Source organism: Salvelinus sp. IW2-2015, linkage group LG19 (assembly GCF_002910315.2).
Source record: "Salvelinus sp. IW2-2015 linkage group LG19, ASM291031v2, whole genome shotgun sequence".
Lineage (NCBI taxonomy): Eukaryota > Metazoa > Chordata > Actinopteri > Salmoniformes > Salmonidae > Salvelinus > Salvelinus sp. IW2-2015.
In genome coordinates, this window is record NC_036859.1 from 19,978,952 (window position 1) to 20,002,646 (window position 23,695).

General features: G+C 41.4%; 1 protein-coding gene and 1 long non-coding RNA gene across 3 annotated transcripts; one reads left to right on the plus strand and one right to left on the minus strand.

Annotated features, from left to right (window-relative positions):
* Positions 1-6,587: 6,587 nt before the first annotated feature.
* LOC111979221 (uncharacterized) lies at positions 6,588-9,948 on the minus strand. Its single transcript, XR_002879287.2, has 3 exons — positions 9,883-9,948; positions 7,248-7,294; positions 6,588-6,813 (listed from the first exon to the last, which is right to left on the minus strand). It is a non-coding gene; the product is annotated as an uncharacterized lncRNA (long non-coding RNA).
* LOC111979220 (PAX-interacting protein 1) lies at positions 9,260-23,695 on the plus strand. Of its 2 annotated transcripts, XM_070448869.1 has the most exons (21): positions 9,260-9,477; positions 10,377-10,511; positions 10,631-10,674; positions 10,798-10,861; positions 10,984-11,094; positions 12,723-13,355; positions 13,516-14,328; positions 14,362-14,443; positions 14,626-14,720; positions 14,841-14,936; positions 15,276-15,413; positions 15,620-15,741; positions 15,941-16,125; positions 16,256-16,367; positions 19,458-19,560; positions 19,750-19,918; positions 20,343-20,443; positions 20,638-20,772; positions 20,882-20,957; positions 21,072-21,131; positions 21,696-23,695. In XM_070448869.1, exons 1-21 carry the CDS (start codon positions 9,397-9,399, stop codon positions 21,710-21,712), a joined length of 3,372 nt encoding a protein of 1,123 aa, XP_070304970.1. In that variant the 5' UTR covers positions 9,260-9,396; the 3' UTR covers positions 21,713-23,695. The 2 variants fall into 2 exon arrangements, with proteins under 2 accessions (XP_070304970.1, XP_070304969.1); XM_070448868.1 differs by having other exon boundaries at positions 13,516-14,443.

Genomic DNA, 23,695 nt, shown 5'->3' on the forward strand with positions numbered 1-23,695 from the left:
TACGAGTCCCCCCAGTGACGTTGCAGTCCGGTATCCAAGACACGTGCCTTGGACCAATAGAGTTCCTGAAATGTTACCACATGACCGATGACTCTACACTTGACAGCACCCCTCCACCCAATTCCCAAAACTGTAGTATTAAAAAAACATAAACAAGTAGGACACTATTTCCGATTCAGTCAGCCATCCCAGGTAGTTTTTTATCATCAAAACCAAAGTATTTTCTGCTGAGTTTTTTTTAAGGCTATAGAGAAATCTCCACATTTCGTTGGTTTCTCGGTTCAAAGAGCACTAGGCATGCCCATGAAAAGGGGTATCCCCGAATGGGGGTGGGGTGTGAAACCTCAAATAGGCCTATGTTTTTCGAATTGAAAATAGTTGCAGCATATTGATGGAGACGATTACCAAACATATAGGGATGAGCCAGCACTCGCTAAACGTTTTAGCAGTCCCCAACATTACCGAATAAGTTCCCAGCGGTGTTTCCCGACTAGGCGCACATGAGGGATGGTTCACTTGCGAGGCTACTCGTTTTTTCCGCTATTGCACTTGAAGTAGTCCTATATTTCAAATTACATGGGGATGCAATTTCATATTCGCCTATGGTGTCATAGTAGTCTAATCAAAGATGGTGCACAATAGTCATCCGTCGTTGGTCTCTGGTTATCTAATTAACTGATTGGCTACAATTCTACTTAAAGATTGTTGCCCTGGTGGACGCTGACTATCTGTTTGGTCTTTAGTCTATTCATGAACCAAAATCGGGTTGCGCTTAAAAAGAACCGTGGCGCTTTAAATATTGGCGATGCAACAAAATGCTGTGATTTCACATGTTGCATTTAAGAATTGAAGACTAGTCTTCTCTCAGTGTCCTAAGCCATGGGTGATGTCCTCAGGTCCCGTCTTTAGGTAAAATGCAGCCATTAGCCCAAACAGGATAGCCAATAGGCTAATGAATAATCATGAATGCTCATTCAAGGTTTGTGGAGAGATATTTTGCAGAGCAGCTTAGCCTAGACTAGCCCACATAGGCCAAAGCGTTCTCTCTTAAGTGGGATGCAAMTTTTGTTTCAGCAATGTCTGTTATTATTTTTTAAAGACAAGCCTAAATCCTTTATGGCCAAATAACTATATCTTATGATTATTTGCAAAAGTCCCACATGGCATTTTTGACTGTATAGTGGGCCTATATACTGTCTAACTGTCATATGCCTACAATCGAAGTGGGTCATTTCGACATATTGCCGAGCGAAATTAACTCCTGTCAACAAGAGCGCATCTTGCGCTCCAAAATTGGTGTGCAGTAGGTTATAGTAATACAGCCATATTGAGCACATCGTTACTTTCTATTGTTGATAGCTATTGCCTATGGCAACACCAAAAAAACTCGATGTAGCCTATTGTTGGAATAGGCCATATACCTGAATCCATATTTTGTGTTTAATGTTGGCCTATAGTTGGGGGATGTAGAAGACAGACGTTACTCCAGTTACTCCAAACGATCCGCAAAAGATTACTGTACAAAATAATGGACGAGAATAGCATATTGATAATGATGACCTGAGGCTGTCGTGTTTTGATGGGAGTGATTGTAAGCCCAACTAATAAGAAAATATATGTTTTGGACTGCTACTTTTAAAATATGAAATGTCCAAAACTGGCTGCTTTTTGAGAATATTGAGTTGGATTGAGCTGATCTATTTTCCCTCTTTCATTGTCTTAATATATGGATGTAGAGGTTACGGGTTTATACATCCCGAATAGAAAACCTTTGGATATAGGCCTATCAAAAACAGATGAAAAAAATGTGTTCACGAAATATGGTCAAACCTTTGCGTTATACGGCTGTATTAAATCATAAAAGGTTTTGAATAATTTCTACCCCCTCCCCCCCCAAAAAATGTAATTCAGCAAAATATTGGCCTATTGTTTTGTAGACCTAGTATCTCAATACATGTTTGTGATTAGTTTTGTTTCGGGTCTTTTTGTCGTGATACAGGCTATTATGCCTATGTTTGCATATCATATTGATGCCGTATTGATTGTTAAGGTTAAAAAAAAGTGCACCTGCACCAAATATTAAATGCAACATTCATATGCCTATAGCACTTAAAAGGACAACGTGTTTTGCTTATGAACAGCTTTTGAAACGCTCACTTTTATCATGGACGGTGAGRTGCGCGTATAGGCTACATGTGACGAAGCAAACACTGAAATTCCAATTGGCTGAAAAACTTTTTGGGGAATACTGCATTCGTGTTCCAATTGAAACTGATGTGCCGCAGACGTGTTGACGTTATTTGAAATTATTTACGCTGTTCTACAATGCTTATTTGCAAATTTACCAGAACTCATGGGTGAAGTTGGAGCCTGTAATCAAAAAGACAGCTTGAAGTTGTCAGAGGTCCAAGCAGATGTCAGATGGGTTTTGTTGAGCCTGTATTATGGCTACTCCATTATTCGAAATGTCTTTTAACCTGCTTTGAATTTCTTAGGCAAAACAAGGATCCTAGAATGACATTCTATAGGCCTAGCCTACTTTCCGTCATTTAAATCAGGGTGGGTGATAGAAAGTAGATCCTCCCTTCAATGACCTTTTATTTAACCGCATTCCAGAGGATTTACAGTCAAAAGTCAAAAATACTTACTTCACTTTTGAGCAGTAACATTAGCTAATTAATAAACCACAACAAGGGTGTAATGTTTATTTTATATTAAGCTCATGCAGATTTGATAGCCTACTGAAATGGTGACTGTGCCTTTCATGTGTAATTGAGCAAAACCTTATCTTATATAATCTAATATTGCAATTGAAGTGCAAAGATGAACAAATGTGCAGAGATGTGAATATTAGCCATTGAAATAGATTTCATGGACATTTCTGTGCTTCATGGTGACATCCTCAACTCTCACAATCTGCAAATCTGTCTGTAAAACAGAAATATAATTAGGTGTAGGCTATTGATTGCAAATGTGCAATCCGTCCCTTTACAGAGTTGGTCTTAGGCCAACTCATATTTTTTTCAAAATTATAATTAACTGCTCATATTTAAAACATCGCAGTTCAACCAACCTATATGCACCTTTTCCTTAAACACTTTTCTGTATAGGCTATTATTATTATTCAACTCAATAAATAAAAAATCTGCATCATGACTTAGCCTAAACAGTTGGGAAAATATTGCCTTATGAGTCCTATTCTAGTCTAGCCTATTTGAACTGAATAATCTCCAGCCATTTCTATTAGGCCTACCTGATGCCCATTTTCGTTACTTCCATCCTAGCTCTCCTAGCCCAGCCAAAACATTCTGTTCGGGTAAATGTATCTTTCTATTTGGTTTATCTTCCCCTTCAGAAAGGGTTATACGCTAGAGGGTCAGAGGGATTTGTGAATGAACGCTATAGCGTTGGCTGCAGCTCACAGATCATAGCCTCAGATCAGCAGCACACAGATGTGCTCCATTGAATGGCTGTGATATCTGCTCTGTAACAATGCAGGGGTCATGTGGGATCCTGCTGCTTCCTGTTGGCCTTTGAAAAACAAACGGAGGGAGAAAACACTAAGGGGGTCCCCGAGGATGCGGATAAAGGTTAGGCTACTGACCACTTCCTATTTAGTCTGGAAAGCTGTTGGTGAAAATTGTGCGGCACACTGGTCTCAACTCTGATAAGGTTTTTCTGGCCAGGACATATCCAATTTACATAGTGTTTTCCTTTAGGTTAGATTATGTAGATCTGTTTAACATACCGTATAGGCCTAATAACTACATCTTCCGACACATTTTATTCAGTTGACCAAGGTTTCCCAAAGTCGGTCCTTGGCCCATCCGTGCACGTTTTGTTTTTTTACCCTAGCACTACACAGCTGATTCAAATAGCCAAATCATCATCAAGCTTTGATTATTTGAATCAGCTGTGTAGTGCTAAGGAAAAAAACTTAACGTTCACCCGGTGTGGGGTGGGGGTGCGGGTCGTGGAACACACCGTACACGTCGTTCAACATTATTTCCCATAGAACGTATAGCCAAGCCCCTCGTTGATTAACCCTTATATAACTCATTAATGTACAACGATGTTACATCACATAATGTAATATCCCAGGGAAATTAATCGTGAATAACGGTAAAATAAATCCGTTACAAAACTCAATTGCTTGTTGTCAAGAATGTAATTTTAATATAGGTATAGGCTACGTGTCATTTACATGTGTATTTTTCCATAAACATGTAACTTATTGGAGAAATTGAGTGAAACTAGTTTAGGACATGCTRGTTATCTACTCATAGCCTAGATCAGAGGTACTCAACTCTTACCCTAAGAGGTCCACAGCTTGCTGGTTTTCTGTTGTATCTGATAATTMATTGCACACATCTGGTGTCCCAGGTCTAAACAAATCCTTGATTAGAGGGGAACAATGAAAAAATGCAGTGGAGCTGGTTTCGAGGTCCGGAGTTGAGTTTGAGGGGCCTAGATTATTGATCTGTCCCACTGTCCGCACTTTCCTTTATGTGCAAAGTGACCAAGTCTCCTTGACCAGTGACAAGACGTTGAAAAGGCCAAGGGGACGATTGCTTTTGGGGTTTAATTACTGGTTCATCACCCTGATCGCCCTGGCGGGGACAAATCACATCTGAATAGGCGTTTGAAACGGAGCCAGTCTGGGTTTCTTCAGTCAACTCCACTCCAGTCTTTTCCTCTGCTTTTTGGGGTACCGTGGTTGCAGCAACTACCAGGCTACAGCGACAAAAGAGGGTTTTGGTCCATTGCATTTTAATTTCGGTCAGTTCAGTAAAGACATTATAGCGTAATTCAGTGAAAGAGTACTTGATCAATTCTTATAGGCCTATATAATGATTTGGATCTTTAATTTAATTTAATGGAATTTAACTGACACCAGCCGTGTAATTTAGGACCACTTGATAATGCTAAGCAAAAGTGTCTTGATCCATTTACAGACAAGGATTCCAGCCATGTGTTTTCTCATGTGCATAATACAAATTTAGTGGACTTTTACTTGTCTTCAGTAGTCTATGATACAGTATATTAAGTTTGAGTCATTGATCATAATTGAAAGTTAAACAATAATACATTCTAATATTCTAAGATTATTTAACCCGTAAACTCATATGACACTAATTTAGCCCTGTAGAAGTACGCACGTACATTCAATAGTGAATGTATAATACATTATAATATGCTCAACTGTTATGTGACATCTTTTTATGGCTCATATGTGACATTTGATTTGATAAAATACCTGGCCTCTCATAATGCATTTTGTCAAGAATACTTMATGAAGAGCTTCACACTCTCTCAGAGCGAGAGACAAGGAAAGATGAAAAAGGGTGGAAAGCAGAAATGTTTGAACCTTGGTGCCAAAATTGATTCATTCAAAGTGCAGTAAATGCATTTGCTTGATGTTAAATATTGTTTAACAAATAATTTATCACTCTGTCCTGAGGACTTTAAYCATTTGTCAGCATGGAGGTCAACAATAGCCTATACTGTACTCAGTTCAAAGAAGCAAGTCACGAAATGCATTGAACTTTTGAAAGACTGAGACCACTGTGTTGTGCTTGGTGTAACTGGCTTGAATATTCAGCATTATAATTGACCATGAAATAACATATGTTTGTTTTCAATTACTTCTCATAATATGCATTGATAACTTAAAACCTTGACCTAATGTAGAAYAACATTTAGAAGCGATCTCCTTTACAGTGCCTTAGTGATGTGTTATTTCATCGACCAAATAGTATTGTTCTGATAGATTATCAGGGAACAATGCCCCAATTAAAAAATGTGCTGCTCCCTTTTTTTAATCTGAGCCCACTGATTGAATCCCTGTGTAAGTACTAGTGTATATGGACCCCAGGGATATTTTATTAGACATGCTGGCTCTTTCCCTTTTTCTCCAGCAGGTCATTTTCAGGATTTCAATTAACAGAATGTTATTAAAAGGTAATAGCCCTGATAATATTTCACTATTTCTTTAGAGAATATTTCCATAATTTAATTTATGTTACCCCCATATTGAAATTAACAATAGGTAGCCTATACTGTACCATAAAAGTTGATGGTTTGACCTATTGGTCCTAGAAAATGTTTGAAAGTGCCTTGAAGTGTTTCTTGAAGTGTGTGCACAATGCACATGCGTTTGTGTGAGTGACTTTCTGTGATTTCAATCACTGCTCTTACTTAGAAAGTAGTTTTGAATTTCTTTTCACGGGCAAAATAAGTAATAATGTTGTCTCTTTCCAGCAGGGGTCTCTGCTTTCCATTATCCAGAGTTATTCTGATAACCAGCCGGCATATAAGCAGAAAGTGTAAACAGTGCTGTCTAGTGGTGCATTTGGGTTAAGATATTTGGGATACACATGGGATTTTATAACATTTCTTTCAGTTGATTTTCCAACTGTAAATCTAAGAACATTTTGGCATATCAGATTCCTTTTTTACCATTTTAACATGCTAAACTAAAAACCTGGTTTATTGTAATTGTCCAGACAATCTGTTATGTAAATAGGTCCATAAAATTAATAATTGTCATTACAAAATGATCAACATAGGCCACATGTGATCCATGATTCATGGATGGAATACACACTTATCTTCATGACCCGAGGCACAGCTCGTATAAGAAACAGAACCGTTACCATGGAGTTGATCCAGAGAGGAAAAGTTGGCCCTGCTCCCAGAAATCTCTGGGCGGAAGGCTGACTGTCAGTCCCCCACCAGGACTGTGTACGAAGCTCCCTCAGAAGGGATGGGACTGATACTGGATGGTTGCTGCTGGTGAGCCTGGTGGCAGACCTGTTAGTGAGAAAATAGACGTCTCAGTGTAATTCAAATTAAAAACTCAAATAAAATATAGACTACAAGGTCTACTTGTGATGCTTAGTGGCAGCTTGTTGTAGTCCTGGGAAAACATTCAGTGGGTACAAAGAAGATGGATTATTTAAATGGATAGTTCACCCAAATTTACCTCATAGAAAGTAATCTACGGAACCAGAGAATCAGTGACCCAACAATTGGGTTTGTTTATGTGCTCTATGAATGATCAGATGTTTCTGATGTCCAAAATATGAAACATTTTCACTGTCCAAAATGTTTTCCAAGGACCTAGGCACAGCAGGTTAGCTGTTGCTTCAAGATGGACTCCCTGTCATGAAATCATAGAGCCATAATGGTCACTACACTTAATTTATGAACTGACATGATGTGCTTGCAATTGAACAGGTACTTACCTCAATAGTCATGCTTGATTAATATAATCCTCTTGAGCATGCTATACCTGTAAAGGAGAAAGACAATATGCTCGCATGGGTAAAATTGACTTTAATCAAACTGCTTCACCTTGTCAAACACTTTAGATAAAGGATGTCAAATTCTAACTCTGAGGTCACAAGGTCACATTCTCGTATGTAATGTAGCTGTCAATTAAGTGATCCCATTACAGATTTAATTGGATGCATTTCAGAGTTTGTCAAGGTCTTTTCACACTGATGTCCATAAYTCACTATGGCTATTTAACTATAGGCTATTTCATACACACCCGCTGTGGCCAGTTTGACAGGACTTCAATTTGACACCTTCTAATTAATGAAGTAATTAGGCCAATTAGCTAAGAACTGTGGAGGAATGAATTCCAGAGTAGAAGACATCTCGGAAAATGTGAATTACATGTGTTTGAAATATAGGGGAAACCATGTTACGGTCTCAATAGTATAGAAAAGAACAGTCTTTATCAGTCCTGCAGTCAGTGGTGTAGCGGAGGGTAAACGCAAGTAAACACAGTTTACTCACCTTTTTTATAGAAAATAACAGTCTTTATCAGTCCTACAGTCAGTGGTGTAGTGGAGGGTAAACGCAAGTAAACACAGTTTACTCACCTTTTTTATAGAAAAGAACAGTCTTTATCAGTCCTACAGTCAGTGGTGTAGCGGAGGGTAAACGCAAGTAAACACAGTTTACCCACCTTTTTTGTTGCCCAACAGTTTACCCACCTTTTGCAGACAAATGCATTGAGAGTATAGTAAGTGTAACTTTTTTCACCGTGACCGGTGATCAGAGTTTACCCACCTATTGTTGACACTACATCATTGCCTATAGTAGATGTTAGCCTGATAGCAGTCACAATCTAACATACACATTATTACCCTTAAAGATGAATACAGTATGTTTATATAMATTTTTTCATGGGTGGAAGGCCTTTAAAACATGCTGCATGTCCACACTTATGATCTGTCTTTGTTTGCATGACTTGCCTCATTATATCATAAATTGTGACTGCTACAGTCTGATAATATGGCTCTTTTCCTGCTCTGCCACAGCTAGGCTAAATAAAAGGCCATCGTCGCTACATCTGCATCAAGCGCTGTCTAGGAGCTGCCTGACATGAGGGGAGTTTTGTTTTGGGGGCCATAGACCTCCTGCCTTTTACTTTTTCCACATTTTGTTGTGTTACAAAGTGAGATTAAAACGGATTTAATTGTCATTTTGTGTCAACGATTTTTGTAAAAAATATWTTTTTATTTTATAAAACACTTCATCAGATAAGTATTTAACCCCCTGAGTCAATACATGTTAGAATCACCTTTGGCAGCGATGACAGCTGTGTGACTTTCTGGGTAAGCCTCTAATATTTGCACATTATTCTTATCAAAATTCTTCAAGCTTTGTCAAGTTGGTTGTTGATCATTGCTAGACAGCCATTTTCAAGTCTTGCCATCGATTTTCAAGCGATTCAATGTCATCTTGGTAAGCAACTCCAGTGTTGCCTTTTGCTTTGGGTTATTGTCCTGCTGAAAGGTGAATTTGTCTCCCAGTATCTGTTGGAAACCAGACTGAAGCATGTTTTCCTCTAGGATTTTGCATGTGCTTAGCTCTCTTTCGTTAATTTTTTAAATCATAAAACACTCCTTAGTCCATGCCGGTGACAAGCATACCCATAACATCATGCAGTCACCACCATGCTTGAAAATGTGAAGTGTGGTACTCAGTGATGTGTTGGATTTGCCCCAAACATAAAGCTTTGTATTCAGGACATAAAGTAAAGTATTCTGTACAAGCTTACTTGTTTTCACTCTGTCAATCATTGTGGAGTAAGTACAACGTTGTTGATCCATCCTCAGTTTTCTCCTATCACAGCCATTCAACTCTGTAACTGTTTTAAAGTAACTTAATTGTTGTCCCCGTGCGCCCCTTTTGAAACAAGAATGTTATTCTGTCCCACTCCCCTCATCGTCACATCCTCTGGTCCATGGCGCGCGCACAGTGAGATTTGGCGCTAGTGTTGCCTTGAGATGAACATTTGCAGTGGAATAACTTTTTCATGTCCTTTAACTTGTTAGTAATCTTGTTTTACATATCCCGATTAGCATTTTATGGATAGTAATGTCGGATGAAGAACCGAAGGTCCCAGAAGAGCTCTTCAAATATGTTAAATTCTACGTGGTCGGGGATATTGACCAAAAGGTGAAGAGCTCAACGTTAGCTAGCTAACGTTAGCCAACCAATGTTTACCGATAGCCGTTTAGCTTAACGAAAAGCTAACGACCAGTCTACTGTTCCAATTTCACTTCAAATTGATCATTTGTAACCCGAATGGTTTGTGGATGTGCCGTTTGAATTAATACATTTATTGCGATTTACAAATAGATATGAAGTTGTCATTGATCCAGATGAGGTTACCGAACTACCATAGCCAGCTGGATACTAACGTTAGCTAGCGARCTAGTTTTGATAGCACATACTGGCTACCTAGCTTGCTAACCATTACCCTGGCATTCTAGGGACTTTGTTATACAATTCAATGCAGTTGGCTAGCAAGACAAGAACACAGAAATGTCCTAMTGTTTGAATTGTATGTGTATGGATTACCATAGAACGAGATGGATTGATAATATATTGAGGTGAGAGCCCATCGTCCGCTTGCTGAATTGTGCGCCTGACATTGCGCATGTGCGAGGACATGCCCGCCATTGTAGAGCTGCAAGTTCTAAATTCCTGCCAAATAATGGCTTAAATTTACTCTCTTATAACTCCTGTAATTTGATCAATCGTGTACATAGGGTATATTAAATATCAAATACGTCTTGAAAAATGTAATTGTTCCTCGATTGCGCTTTTGTTTGTAATAGTGTTTTTTGTAATTTACTAATACAGCTGCAATCAACAGTATCTTCTATTGATAACTTCCATTTCAGGCCACCCCATGATTTATGAATAACATCTTGGAAACCTACTGGCTTCCATTATCACACTTTGGTTTGAGACAGGATTTTACACATGGACATATCATGTGCCTATAACTGGTGCAATCGACTCCAGGTGTTCTGTTTTGTTTCATTGGTGTGATTTCATGTGCACTATAGGTTGTCCAGCTCCTAAAAGCGGGGAAAGGAAAAGAAGTCTCATACAATGCCTTGGCTACACACATCATAGCAGAGGATGGGGATAACCCAGAGGTTGGGGAGTCACGAGAAGTCTTTGACCTTCCAGTTGTCAAGGTAAGGGTGTGAATTGTAGATCCCTTTATGTAGTCAATTACTAACAAACCTGTAGCCTTGTTGGTGTGAAGGGATGAGGAACAGTTCAAACATTAAACTCTGTTTTCTTTGTTTTTCAGCCKTCTTGGGTGACTTTGTCCGTAAGATGTGGAGACCTGCTACCGTAACCTTTATTTTWTTTTTTACGAGCAATTTATTTATGTTTCTGATTGATATTCTGACACTTAAGCTGAACAAATAGCCTAACACTTGAGTTGAAATACTTCCTTGACAAAAGATAATACAGAGTTACAGGATTCTCCCCAGAGTCGGGACAAATATTCTTCGGTGTCACGGCATGTCTGCCAAAGGTATGTGCCTTTACATATTACCTTTTTAACTATTATGCACATATCTAGGAAATGGTTTATGGATTCATAAGATGAGTATTTTATAGAATGTTAACATCTTTCTCATGCATTTCTTTGTTTAGCTACCAGAAGATCTCAACACTCTTTGGGCCTTGATCACTTTTTATGGCGGTGACTGTCAACTCAACCTTAACAAGAAATGCACTCACCTGATTGTTCCAGAGCCAAAAGGGGTAATTATTTTTCAATTCTATAAGAGCCATAAAAAGTTGCTTTGTCATTCTTGTGTGATGGAATAAGTGTTTTTCTAATGTAAAATAATTCCAATGCTCTCCTGACTCAAAGGCAAATATAGGGAGAAAAACATGGAGCACATGGACAAATTGGTGAATTGAACAGTCTTTTGAGAAAGAATGTCTGCATGTTGCTAATTTTAAGATCTTTTGAGGTGCCTGCTGAGGCCTTCCTTGTATTGGATATTTTATTAGCCTTGCTTTGGCTCGGGTATGTCTGATGGTTATTGCAGGAAGGGGATGTCTTGTTTTACTGCTGTCTTTGTGCTCAGGCACCAGGAGGTAGAGCTTGCCTGTGGGTTGTCTAGTCCTTGCTTAATTAACCTCTTGAGAATACAGAGTAATATTTTCGCTTTAGCATTATTTGCTCTACAGATTAAACTGCCTCTTATTCAATCATTGCTCTTACTATATGCATATGAATCATACCATTGGAAAGAAACAATCTCTAGTTTCTAAATCAGTTTCAATTTTGTCTCTGAGTGATACAGAAGTCATTCAACAGCACTTTCCATGACCAAGAACATAAAATCAAGATGTGTTATGCTGGCTTCAAAGCTCTGCCTTATATATGGTCGTGCCCCCTATGACCAGAAACACACCTCGTTCTCCTTCCTCTGGTTGTCAAGATGACGTCAGAGGAGAAATTCTTTGTTTATCTGGGACTGACGGAAATAGGACCCAATTCTTTGGCGTGACCGACAAACTTCCGGTTTACTGAATCGCTCGATATTTGAGCTGCGTTGTGTGTACTGTTTTGCTGGCGTATGTATGCAAACTATCTCCGTGTCGAATTTTGTTTGATACATGTGACCATATCATCGTAATGTATGTTTTTTCAATATAGTTTAATCAGATTATTTGAATTTTTCCGGGAGTTTTTCGGTGTACCGTTGTCGGATTGTATTTACGTTTGAGAAATTCGTGCCACTCGGCCGGGACCTGTGCTAAATGCAGTGGGAAAAGAACATTTCTGAACGGAACCAACGACTCATCTTGACAAAGGACACTTTGATCAACATTCTGATGAAAGATCAGCCATAGTAAGACCCAATTTACGATTTTATATCATATCTGTTGTGCATGTGAACTGGACGTGGGCGCCTAGCCGAATCTGCCTGGTAAAAATATCGTGTCCTCCGCTAACGTGGTTAGCTAATAGATTTACAATTCTGTCTTCCCTGTAAAACATTTTAAAAATCTGAAATGGTGGCTTTATCACAAGACCTGTATCTTTCATCTGGTGTCTTGGACTTGTGATTTAATATATTTTAGATGCTACAAGTTGCTTTGTGACGCTATGCTATCTGTGCTAATCAGTGGGGTGAGTTGGGGGGTGCTACCGGATCAGGGTTGCTGACTCGTGAGAAATACCTGGACACAACATATCTTTATTACTTCAGGTTGTATTGTAGTAAAACGAATAATCTTGACATCTGCAATATTGATAGCGGTACTATGTTGGTCAGATGACACCACAACACCAATTTTGCAGTAAGTTACACAGTAAAATATTGTACACCGGAACTGTATGTCTGTAGATCCATGGTGTAAATTGTGTGTTCTAGGAAAAGTACGAGCTCGCCCTGAAGCACAGCAGCATCAAAATCGTCACGCCGGAGTGGATCACACACTCGGCGTTAGACAAGAGCCGGAAGGACGAGGCTCTGTACCACCCCCGGTTGACCTACCAGGAGGTGGAAGAGGATGAGGAGAGTGAGTATGAGTCGCTCTCCGAGGGCAGCTACAGCCCTCCAGGCCGCAGGCGCCCAGGCCCCAGGTCCCGGAGATCCAGCTCCTCAAGAGACGACTCCCCTGCTAGTGGCCGAGGAGGGACCTCGCCCAAAGCTGAGCGACGAGACGAGCTCATGTTCGACGACTCGGACGACTCTTCCACGGAGAAGGAGGAACGGAACCTGAACTGGACCCCAGTAGAGATTACCGGGCCACCCCCGGGTCCCAAACGCAGACTGCAGGCAGGGAAGGACTCTGGCCTGATCAACCTCTGTGCCAGCGTGCCCCCTGTGCCGGGTAGTGCAGGGCCACCAGACACACGGGCAGCCCTGGGACCCAGTGGTGCCCAGCCGGGGGCAGAGAGGCCAGAGGGCATGGCAAGCTGGAGCCCAGCGGCCAGGACGCTACGGAACATCACCAACAACTCTGACATCCAGCAGACCAGCAGACCCTCCAGCGTTGCACATGTAAGAATACTGTCCTTTAATGTGCTCAAAAGCTTTCTTTCTTGCTTGGTTTCTTTTTGCTTTAGTGGCGTAAAATACTTGGAAGTCCAAATTTCCTAGTCCATTTCTAAAAGCAGTGCTAAAATGTAAATTGTTTGGTTTCTTACCACGGATCCTACAGAGTCTCTCTGCCTCAACGAAGACATTGGAGCAGCAGCAAACGAACCTGGGCCAGCCTAACACCCAACCCAACCCGCTCCTGTTCAACCAAGTGAAGCCCCAAGGTCAGCAGCAGCTCACAGCCGAAGCACAGCAGCAGTTACTGCAGCAGCAGTCTCATCAGGTCCCCCAACAACAACAGCCACAACAACAACAACAGCCACAACAACAACAACAGCCACAACAACTACACCCACCTCAGCAGCTGCCACAGCAGCAGCACCCCATGCTGCAGCATCTCCCACCACAGCAACTCATGCAGTTGCACCACCAGCAACAACAACAGCAGCAGCAGCCGCAGGTTCCTCAGCCAGGTTTCCCTCCTCAGTTGCCACAACAACAACAACAAGCCCATCAGTTCATCCAGCAGCAGCCACAGCAACAGCAGATCCACCAACAACAGATCTTCACCCAGCAACAACAACAACCACAACATGCATTCTCGCAGCAACAACTGCGACCGCAGCAGCTCCTGCGGCCACCAATGCAGCAGCAGCAGCTCCAACAGCAGCAGCAGCAGCATGCTTTACAACAGCAGTTACAGCAGTTCCAGCAGCACAGGCTCCAGCAACAGCTGCAGCAGCAACAGCAGCAGCAGCAACAGCAGCAGAACCAACAGCAACAGCAACTCCATCAACAACACCTCCAACAGCAGCAGCAGCAGCATTTCCTGCAGCAACAGATGCAGCAGCAGCACATGCAGCAGCTCCAACAACAACAGCAGCAGCAGCAGCATCTGAAGAGCCAGCAGCAGTCGCTGCAGCAGCATCCGAGCCAGCAGCCACTCCAGCAGCAGCAGCAGCAGCCGCAGCAGCAGCAAGGGTCACTACAGCCTCAGCTCCAGCCGCCTCAAGTGCACCAGCTGTTTGGCCACGAGCCAGGACAGGAGAGTAAGTTCTCTAAGACACAATTGATTTCAAGTTCAGTTTCAGTTCATTACAAAAAGTCCTCAAAATACATTAAAAAAACAATCGAGATCAGATGATATACATCAATGATCATCATGCTGTTTTTAATGGTTATAGTTCTGATTTGTTTGACTAACCAAACATTGTTCTGTTTGCTGCTGTAGTTCCAGAAGATGGCTTCTTGGTGGGCTGTGTGTTTGCTGTTGCTGACTACCCAGAGCAGATGGCAGACAAGCAGCTCCTTGCCACGTGGAAGAGAGTAAGAAAAAAAAACGTTCATTATTTTCCTGGACTTATCTTTATCTTGTGTCTTAAAACTACTGTCTTAAAACTACTGTTTTTCTCCTTGCATTGCTGAGTTGTATTTTGTCAATCACAGATTATCCAGGCCTATGGTGGAATTGTGGACTCCTCTCTCARCAACCGCTGCACTCACCTGCTCTGTGAAACTCAAGTCAGCATCATGTATGTCCAGGTAAGCATCACTAAATCGTTTTTTCATTTCAACTAAAGGGCTCCCGAGTGGTCTAAGGCACTGCATCTCAGTGCAAGAGGTGTCACTACAGTCCCTGGTTCGATTCCAGGCTGTTTCACATCCGGCCGTGATAGGGAGTCCCATAGGGCGGCGCACAATTGGCCCAGCGTCGTCCGGGGTAGGCCGTCATTGTAAATAAGAATTTGTTCTTAACTGACTTGCCTCGTTAAATAAAGGTTACATAAAAAATTAAAGGCCTGTTTGAAGGCCAAAATCTGTTTGTGTGTTTGTCAGTTAGATTAGGTTTTAAATGTAGTCTCTCTTGTTGCTGTACCTCAGGCCCTACGAGAGGGGAGGCGCTGTGTCACTGCCCACTGGCTGAACACCATCCTGAAGAAGAAGAAGATGGTTCCTCCTCACAGAACCCTACACCTCCCCTTCGCCTTCCCACCAGGAGCCAAGCCCTGCTCACAACACGTACGCATCACTTCCTTTTTATCGCACCCCATTAAAAACATCTAACATGGGTTGCTGTCGTATGTTTTTAATTTGAAACAATGATACATTTTGCTTTGGTGTATCATGAGGTAATGACTAGACTTGCAAGCCTATGACTCATAAATGGTGCTTATAGCTTAGCTTCTATACTAAGTCCATCGACATTGCTATCATTCTCTCCTCAGATCATCTCCGTAACTGGCTTCGTGGACTCAGAACGTGACGACCTGAAGCTGATGGCCTACCTGGCAGGAGCCAGATACACAGGCTACCTCTGTCGTAGTAACACTGTGCTCATCTGTAGAGAGTAAGAGATGACYTTGATATGTTCTCACCTATTATGAATGGCATGTAAATGTTGCTGGCACAATCAAGTCATTGGCGTATTCATGTTTGTGTGGATGGGTGTCAGGTTTAATTTTGTGTGTTAATGCTTGTATCATGTCTGTTTTACTCTACTGTAGTAAACCCATCTATTAACCGTTTCTCCCTCCCTGTCCCCTCAGGCCCAGTGGTCTGAAGTATGAGAAGGCCAAGGAGTGGAGGATCCCCTGCGTCAACGCCCAGTGGCTCTGTGACATTCTCCTGGGGAACTTTGAAGTCCTCCGGCAGGTCCAGCACAGCAGATACTCCAACTTCAACCTGCAGGAACCACTCATCCCCAACCAGCATCTGGTTCAGAACCTACTGGGTACAGGGTTCAGAAGTCTTACAGTGGGGGCAAGGGGACTTTATATGGAAGTTTTTGTTAAGATGGACAACCATCTGTTAAACATAGGTGTGAATATAATTACTTTTTCTCCTTTTGGACTTCATTTTAGGTGCTTGGCGGGCTCCTGTGAAGGTTTCGCCTGATGTGTTGGCGGCATTGCAGTTGCAACAAAAGCAGAAACAGTCTGAGTCAAACTCCCAGCATCCAAATAAGAAACCAAGGTGAGACTCCATCACCCTAGTTTTCACAGTGGTGTGTAGCATGGTATGAAGATGAGTTAGACAATCTGCAGAATTTGTTTCTAAAAAATACATCTTTGTATATTGGGATATGTTGTGACTTTCATTGATATTATGACTGTTATTTATCTAATCAACTAACTATTTTAATTGTTATCCCATTTAAATTAATCATGTAACAATTAACTCATTAGGAATTTGGGGCACCACGAGAGCGGTTGTTTAAAACTTCTTATGGCTGCATCCCGCTACCGGGATCGATATGACAACAGCCAGTGAAAGTGCAGGGCGCCAAATTCAAACAACAGAAATCTCATAATTAAAATTCCTCAAACATACATGTGTCTTATATCATTTTAAAGGTAATCTTGTTGTTAATCCCACCAAAGTGTCCGATTTCAAATATGCTTTTCAGCGAAAGCACTACAAACGATTATGTTAGGTCACCACCAAACCACAATAAGCACAGCCATTTTTCCAGCGAAAGATAGCTTTCACAAAAAGCAGAAATAGAGATAAAATTAATCACTAACCTTTGATTATCTTCATCAGATGACAATCATAGGAATTCTTGTTACACAATACATGCATGTTTTGTTTGATAAAGTTCATATTTATAACCAAAAATCTGAGTTTTCATTGGCAYGTTACATTCACTAGTTCCAAAAACATCAAGTGATTTTGCATAGCCACATCGYTTCAACAGAAATACTCATCATAAATGTAGATGATAATACAAGTTATACACATGGAATTATAGATATACCTGTCCTTAATGCAACCGCTGTGTCAGATTTCAAAACATTTTTACGGAAAAAGCGAATCATGCAATAATCTGAGACGGAGCTCAGAACAATAGCCAAATTAGCCGCCATGTTGGGGTCAACAGAAACCAGAAAATACATGATAAATGTTTCCTTACCTTTGATGAACTTCATCAGAATGCAGTCCTAGGAATCCCAGGTCCACAATAAATGCTTGATTTGTTCGATAATGTCCGTTATTTATGTCCAATTAGCTACTTTGGTTAGCGCGTTTGGTAAACAATTCCAAAGTCACAAAGCGCGTCCACTATAACGTGACGAAATCCGTAACAGTCAGTAGAAAACATGTCAAACGATGTACTGAATCAATCTTTAGAATGTTGTGAACATAAATCTTGAATAACGTTCCAACCGGAGAATTAGATTGACTTCAGATGAGCGATGGAACAGAGCTCCCTCTCATGTGAACGTGCATGTGAAAGCATGGTCAGCTCGTGGCAATGATGACTAAGTCCCCTCTCATTCGGCCCCCCTTCACAGTAGAGGCATCAGACAAGGTTCTACAGACGGTTGACATCTAGTGGAAGCCGTAGGAAGTGCAAACTCATCCATATCTCGCTGTGATTTCAATGGGATCTTGGTTGAAAATCGACCAGCCTCAGAATTTCTACTTCCTGTTTGGATTTCTTCTCAGGTTTTTGCCTGCCATTTGAGTTCTGTTATACTCACAGACATAATTCAAACAGTTTTAGAAACTTCAGAGTGTTTTCTATCCAATAATATGCATATRTTAGCAACTATGRCTGAGGAGCAGGCCGTTTACTCTGTGCACCTTTCATCCAAGCTACTCAATACTGCCTTTGCAGCCATAAGAAGTTAAAGGGTCACCATCTCCCAAATGAACTCTAAAGATCTTTACCTATCACATCCATAAAACAGTCAACGTATTAATCATAACCTTGTATCACATCATCATTCGGAACAGTCGTAACATCCTGCATCGGCAAAAACCCCAGCCTTACTTATAATTCAGTACTACACAAATTGGTTTAATTATTTATTTACAAGCTAACTAAATGATTACACAAGATAACATACACACTTATTAATACATTAGGAAAAGGTCCCTAGCGGACTGACACAACATATGGCGGCTTGTTACACAACGACATGGAGAGGGGGAGAGCGAGAGAAAAAAATAAACACTTATCGTTGATACATTTTAGAAACTTTTCTCACAGTAGTCATATATTTTGTACACGAACCGCCGCCAGTTTGGAGTAAGAAATCATGAATGTATTTACATGTGAATGCCTTCGTTCGCTGTGGATCTCTGTCGGAACCAGCCCTCCTTAGGAAGGGTGATGGGCCTTTCAGCGGCACGCTTGTAAGGCTCTGATTCTCCAAAAGGGGTCTCCTCCTTCTACTGTTGTTCACTCTGGAAGATAGGCTAGCCAGCCGTGTCGACGGGTTCCCATTTGGTGATGAGAGTAGCGTACTACAGTGATTTGAGAAGAGTAGTAGAGTGGTCCCACTTAAATTCACTTTTCTAGATACCTTTCTTAGGACAGCTAATTAGCTGTACCAGTAATTGTTTGAGAGGGGAGTTTTCTTCTCCAAATCGTGTTGATATTCAGAGTTCGACCACTTTGGATGTGTGCTGCAGCTACACGCCTCTCTGCCTAAATGTTAATTTCTTTACCAATCCTTTTATGTACTTTAGTCGAAGGGGAAGGTTCTGGCTGGCTGACGCTCTCTGACCTCACTCGGGGCGTGGCTACTTACTATGCAAAGTTTTATAGGAGAAAAATTATCTCATGGCTCCTAAAATTGCATTCAGGTCTTATTTCATATACAACGTAGAGGATGGAGACTTCGTACATGTACTGTATATACTTTTCAAGTTACAGTATTTCCTTTATAACACTTCAATGACATCACAAAATATGAACCCATATGGCATTAGTTTTCTATAGATCACCACTGACCATTCCCCACATTCTTATGTTAGAAATATTGTTCCAGTATTCACTTTTTGAACGTGTTAGAGTTTCGTCGGGGAAAGTCTGTTAACAAAGACAATCCTTTGGTTAATACTGGCGAGGGAGACACTAGATCTCCTCTCCTTTAATGTAAGACAGGTTGAGAGCTGTCAACCCGGCAGCAGCTCCCTCCTCCCCCCTCTGTGGGTGGGAGAAGGTCTGGTTACTGTCGGCCATTGCCAAGCTGATCTGACCCATTCGGATCCTCACAGGACAGTCAACTCAAAGTTTATCTCCCAATGATCCAAATATTCTCTCAATTGTAGACTTGAGGAGATCGAAGCCCCAACCAAGAAGCTTCCACCAGAATCCACACCGTACATTTTCTTCACTGGCTTTGAGCCAACACAGGTCCAACAATTCATGAAGGTAATTGTTATGTCTATGTTTATGCACAGCTAAACAAGGAGTCTGCAGGAAACAGAAGCCTTTGTTGTGAATTACTGTTGGCAAGAATATCCATCACCGATATTTAGGTAAAAGTTTTTACAGGCTCACATCCGATTCGCAGCACTCTGCCTCTAACAATGCATCCGATGTCCCCTTCTGTCTGTTCAGAGGCTGCACAACCTTGGAGGGGAGATYGCAAAGAGTGCTCAAAAGTGCACCCATCTGGTGGCCAACAAGGTGACGAGGACTGTGAAGTTCCTCACGGCGATGTCCATTGTCGAGCACATCGTCACCCCTGAGTGGTTAGAAGAGAGCTGGAAGAGCCAGAAGTTTGTTGGTACTTTAAAGCGAGAATCCTTAATCAAAACAATAACAAAGCAGTCACCCCGTCTCTGCTTTAGTAAAAAAGCTGAGGGATATGCCTGAAGAAATGTAACCACTCTCAAATTCACAGACTGGGCTATTGATGCAAGGACAAATAATATAGTTTTAACCATGTTTTAAGACTATATGATAGTTGACCTAAGCTCATAAGGCATTTATAAGTTATGTTGTTCAAGAATCAATGGGTACATATCATAAAGTCCAAAAATGTATGTAGCAACTAAGGATTCTAGCTTTAAGTTGGTATTCAGTTATTAGATCATGGATCTGTGGGAGGGAGTTTCATGTTGCGAGATACTGTWGTGATGTCATCCTTTTTGTGTGTATCTTTTTAGAGTGAGTCTGGCTTTAGAGTATGTGTGTGTTTGTTCATTCAGATGAGCAGAACTACATGCTTAAAGATGCAGAGGCAGAGGTGCTGTTCGGCTTCAGTCTGGAAGAGTCACTGAAGAGGGCCCACACTGCACCACTCTTCAAGGTTAGTGATCCCATGCACTTGTGGAATCTATCCCCAATATCCATCTGCCTGGTTAGTGGACACCATGTGTGGATATTTGGAAATATTTAATTGTTCTGTTGAGTCAGATTGATAAGAGTCCATTTGTCTGATTGGATGCATTAGATTCCCAACTGGCTCTTAAACATGTCTTCTGTTTTCTTCTCCCTCCCTAGGGCAAGTATTTCTATATTACCCCTGGAATCTGTCCCAGCCTTACCACTATGAAAGCCATCATAGAGAGCGCAGGAGGAAAGGTGCTCCCCAAGCAGCCCTCCTTCCGCAAAATAATGGAGCACAAGCAGAATAGGGTACTGGTCATCTCCATGTAGTCACAGAACTGTTGTAACTGTGTACTTGAAGATTGACGGAGGTGATCTACTATTACTGAACTCATGGAATGTTTCCTGTTATTTTCAGAACCTTCCTGAGATCATTCTGATATCCTGTGAGAATGATCTTCATCTATGTAGAGAGTACTTCTTGAAGAACATTGGTAAGAGGAACCTGTCAATGTGGACATGTGCTTTGAATATGGCTGATAGTTATGGCATCCTGTTTTGACTCGAGGCTAAACCTATCTCTTGTCTCCCCTGTTTCTTCCATACAGACGTTCACAATGCTGAGTTTATATTGACTGGAGTATTGACACAGAGCTTGGATTATGAATCATATCCTTTTAAATGCAAGAGAAGGAACGGTCTCCCACTGTGATAAGTACCTATCGGCAGTCTATCAGCAGTGAGATTTTGTGTTTTTCATGCTTTACAGGGGATTGCCTTTCGGATTCCACCGAGCACAGCCAAAAACAAGATTGTCAATTGATTGCAATGATTCTTATTGTGATTAATTGAAACCATAACAAAGTGGTCACCCCGCCTCTGCTGCGTGATGGGCCTGGTAAAATGTAACCACCTTCAATTTCAGGACTGACCCTCCATGAGGTCAAAATGATAATTTTAACCATGTTTTGAGGCTATACAGCAGGCGTATGCCATTAGATTCAGCTGTGGGACGATTTTTGTCCGGGGGGACAGAAAATAATTATAATTTGTAGACTGCAAATTGACAACAACTAAACCCAAAATTAGTGTTATTTTCTAAGTTCTATTTCTAAGTTCTATTTTTCAAGAATCAATCGGTATATATCTTTAATTTACAAGTCAAAAAATGGATGTAGCCAATAAGGATTCTAGATTTAAAGCCCTGCTCACCACTTTCCTTAACAATCTCACAAATAAATTCACATGATGGCAAAGACCAAGGAGGAGAAGACTAGAAGAAGTCAGGTGAAGATGAGGGTTTTAGTGAAGTGCATTTTTCCATTGACTGAGGTCCTGTACTGGAGGAAACAATGAAGACGACTGAAACAAGTTGCAATGTACAGTCACACTGCTGTACAGTCACACTGCTCTTGATATTTTGCAAGATTTTGTACCCTGTGAATAGATAATCGTTGTTTTGTAGGTTTTTGTAACAATCGCTGATAATGCATACATAAATTGATGTTATTTTTGTGGACTGAATGTTTAAATTATGGATTGGTTTTCATTTTTTTTATTCTATTAAGGTTCTAGCAATTATTCAACACTTTTGGAATAAAATCAGAACTTTGTTGTCAAAATGAATCTTAGATTTCTTTGCTTTCTCACAAATATACCTCTTTAGATATTCATGGAACAGTGCTGAAACTCTTATGCCAGTGGCAAATTTACAATCGCAAAACAAGAAGCAGAGTTGGTTGGTTTCATGTATTGAACCAAACAGCACTGACTACCAAAAGCACTGCACTGACCAGCTTTCCCTGTTTTCACTGACATTTTCAGTCAGCCTGAATGACTACAGTGCTGCATCGCTCACCTTGGTCATCATGAAAACCTTTGAGCATCTGGTCCTGTCCCATCTCAAAACCACCATCGACACCCTCCTTGACCCCATGCAGTTCGTCTACAGAGCCAATAGATCTGTCTGTAGACGACGCCGTCCCGAGGATATTGTTTGTGGACTTTAGCTCAGCCTTCAACACAGTCATTCTGGACCTGCTACAGCACAAACTCCCCCAGCTGAACGTATCGGACTCTTATCTGCCCGTGGATCACTGACTTCCTGACCAACAGGTCACCGCACATTAAGATGGGAAAACATATTTCAGAATCCCTATCAGCACAGGGTTGCATGCTCTCCACCCTCTACTCCAATGACTGCACCTCCAATGACCCATCTGTCAAAACACTCAAGTTTGCTGATGTAAACCTGGTCATCCAAGTAGAAGGGTTGGTGGCCTGGTGCAGTCGCAACAACCTAGAACTCGACATAGTCAAAACCGTGGTGATGGTGGTACACTTCAGGAAATGCCCCCCCACCAACTCTCCCCTTTCAAGATTGATTGCTCAGCTGTCAGCACAGCCAAGTCATGTTTAAATTCMTGGGGACCATCATCTCTCAACCTCAACTGGGAGGACAACATCACAGTGGTGACCAAGAAGGCTCGACCGAGGATGTACTGTCTGCGCCAGCTGAGGAAACTCAAACTCTCTTGGGAAATTTTGGTTCGGTTCTATACGTCCATCATTGTCAATCCTCATCTCTTCTATCACCATCTGGTTTGGGTCTGCCTGCTGCAAGTGCAAACTGCAGCGCATCGTTCGGTCTGCGGAGAAGTTCATAGGCTGTCACCTGCCCACCATCAAGGACCTGCAGAGCTCCAGGACAAGGAAGCATGCAGGTACAATCATTTCCTACCCTGCCCATACCAGACCCCCCATCTTTCAAAGACTCCACTCTGGCAGACGGGTTAGGTCAATCATGACCAATACMGCCCTGCTCCTGAACAGTTTCTTCCCTGCTGTGGCCCTCATCAACCGGCCATCGGGCTCATGGGGATTAAGTGACTGCATTGGGATGATTACTGCACCTTGTCATCAATGACCTCAAATACTAATCTGCACTATACTGCATTTTCATTATGTACACCTCTGGTCTTCCACACAACACTGTATATGCACTGTGTAAAATCTCTCTGTTTATATAGATAGATATTCCCACTGCGATCAGCCTAAACTCCAGTGTTATGTTTACTGTACCGATACTGTATATGCTGTATGATGTTTATGTGGACTTGTGTCTATTCTGTTTGTATATTGTCTATTGCTGGCAGCACCTTCACAATGAAGCAAATTCTGGGTATGCGTAAATGTACAGTACTTGGTGAATACAGGTGATTCTGAAAATGAA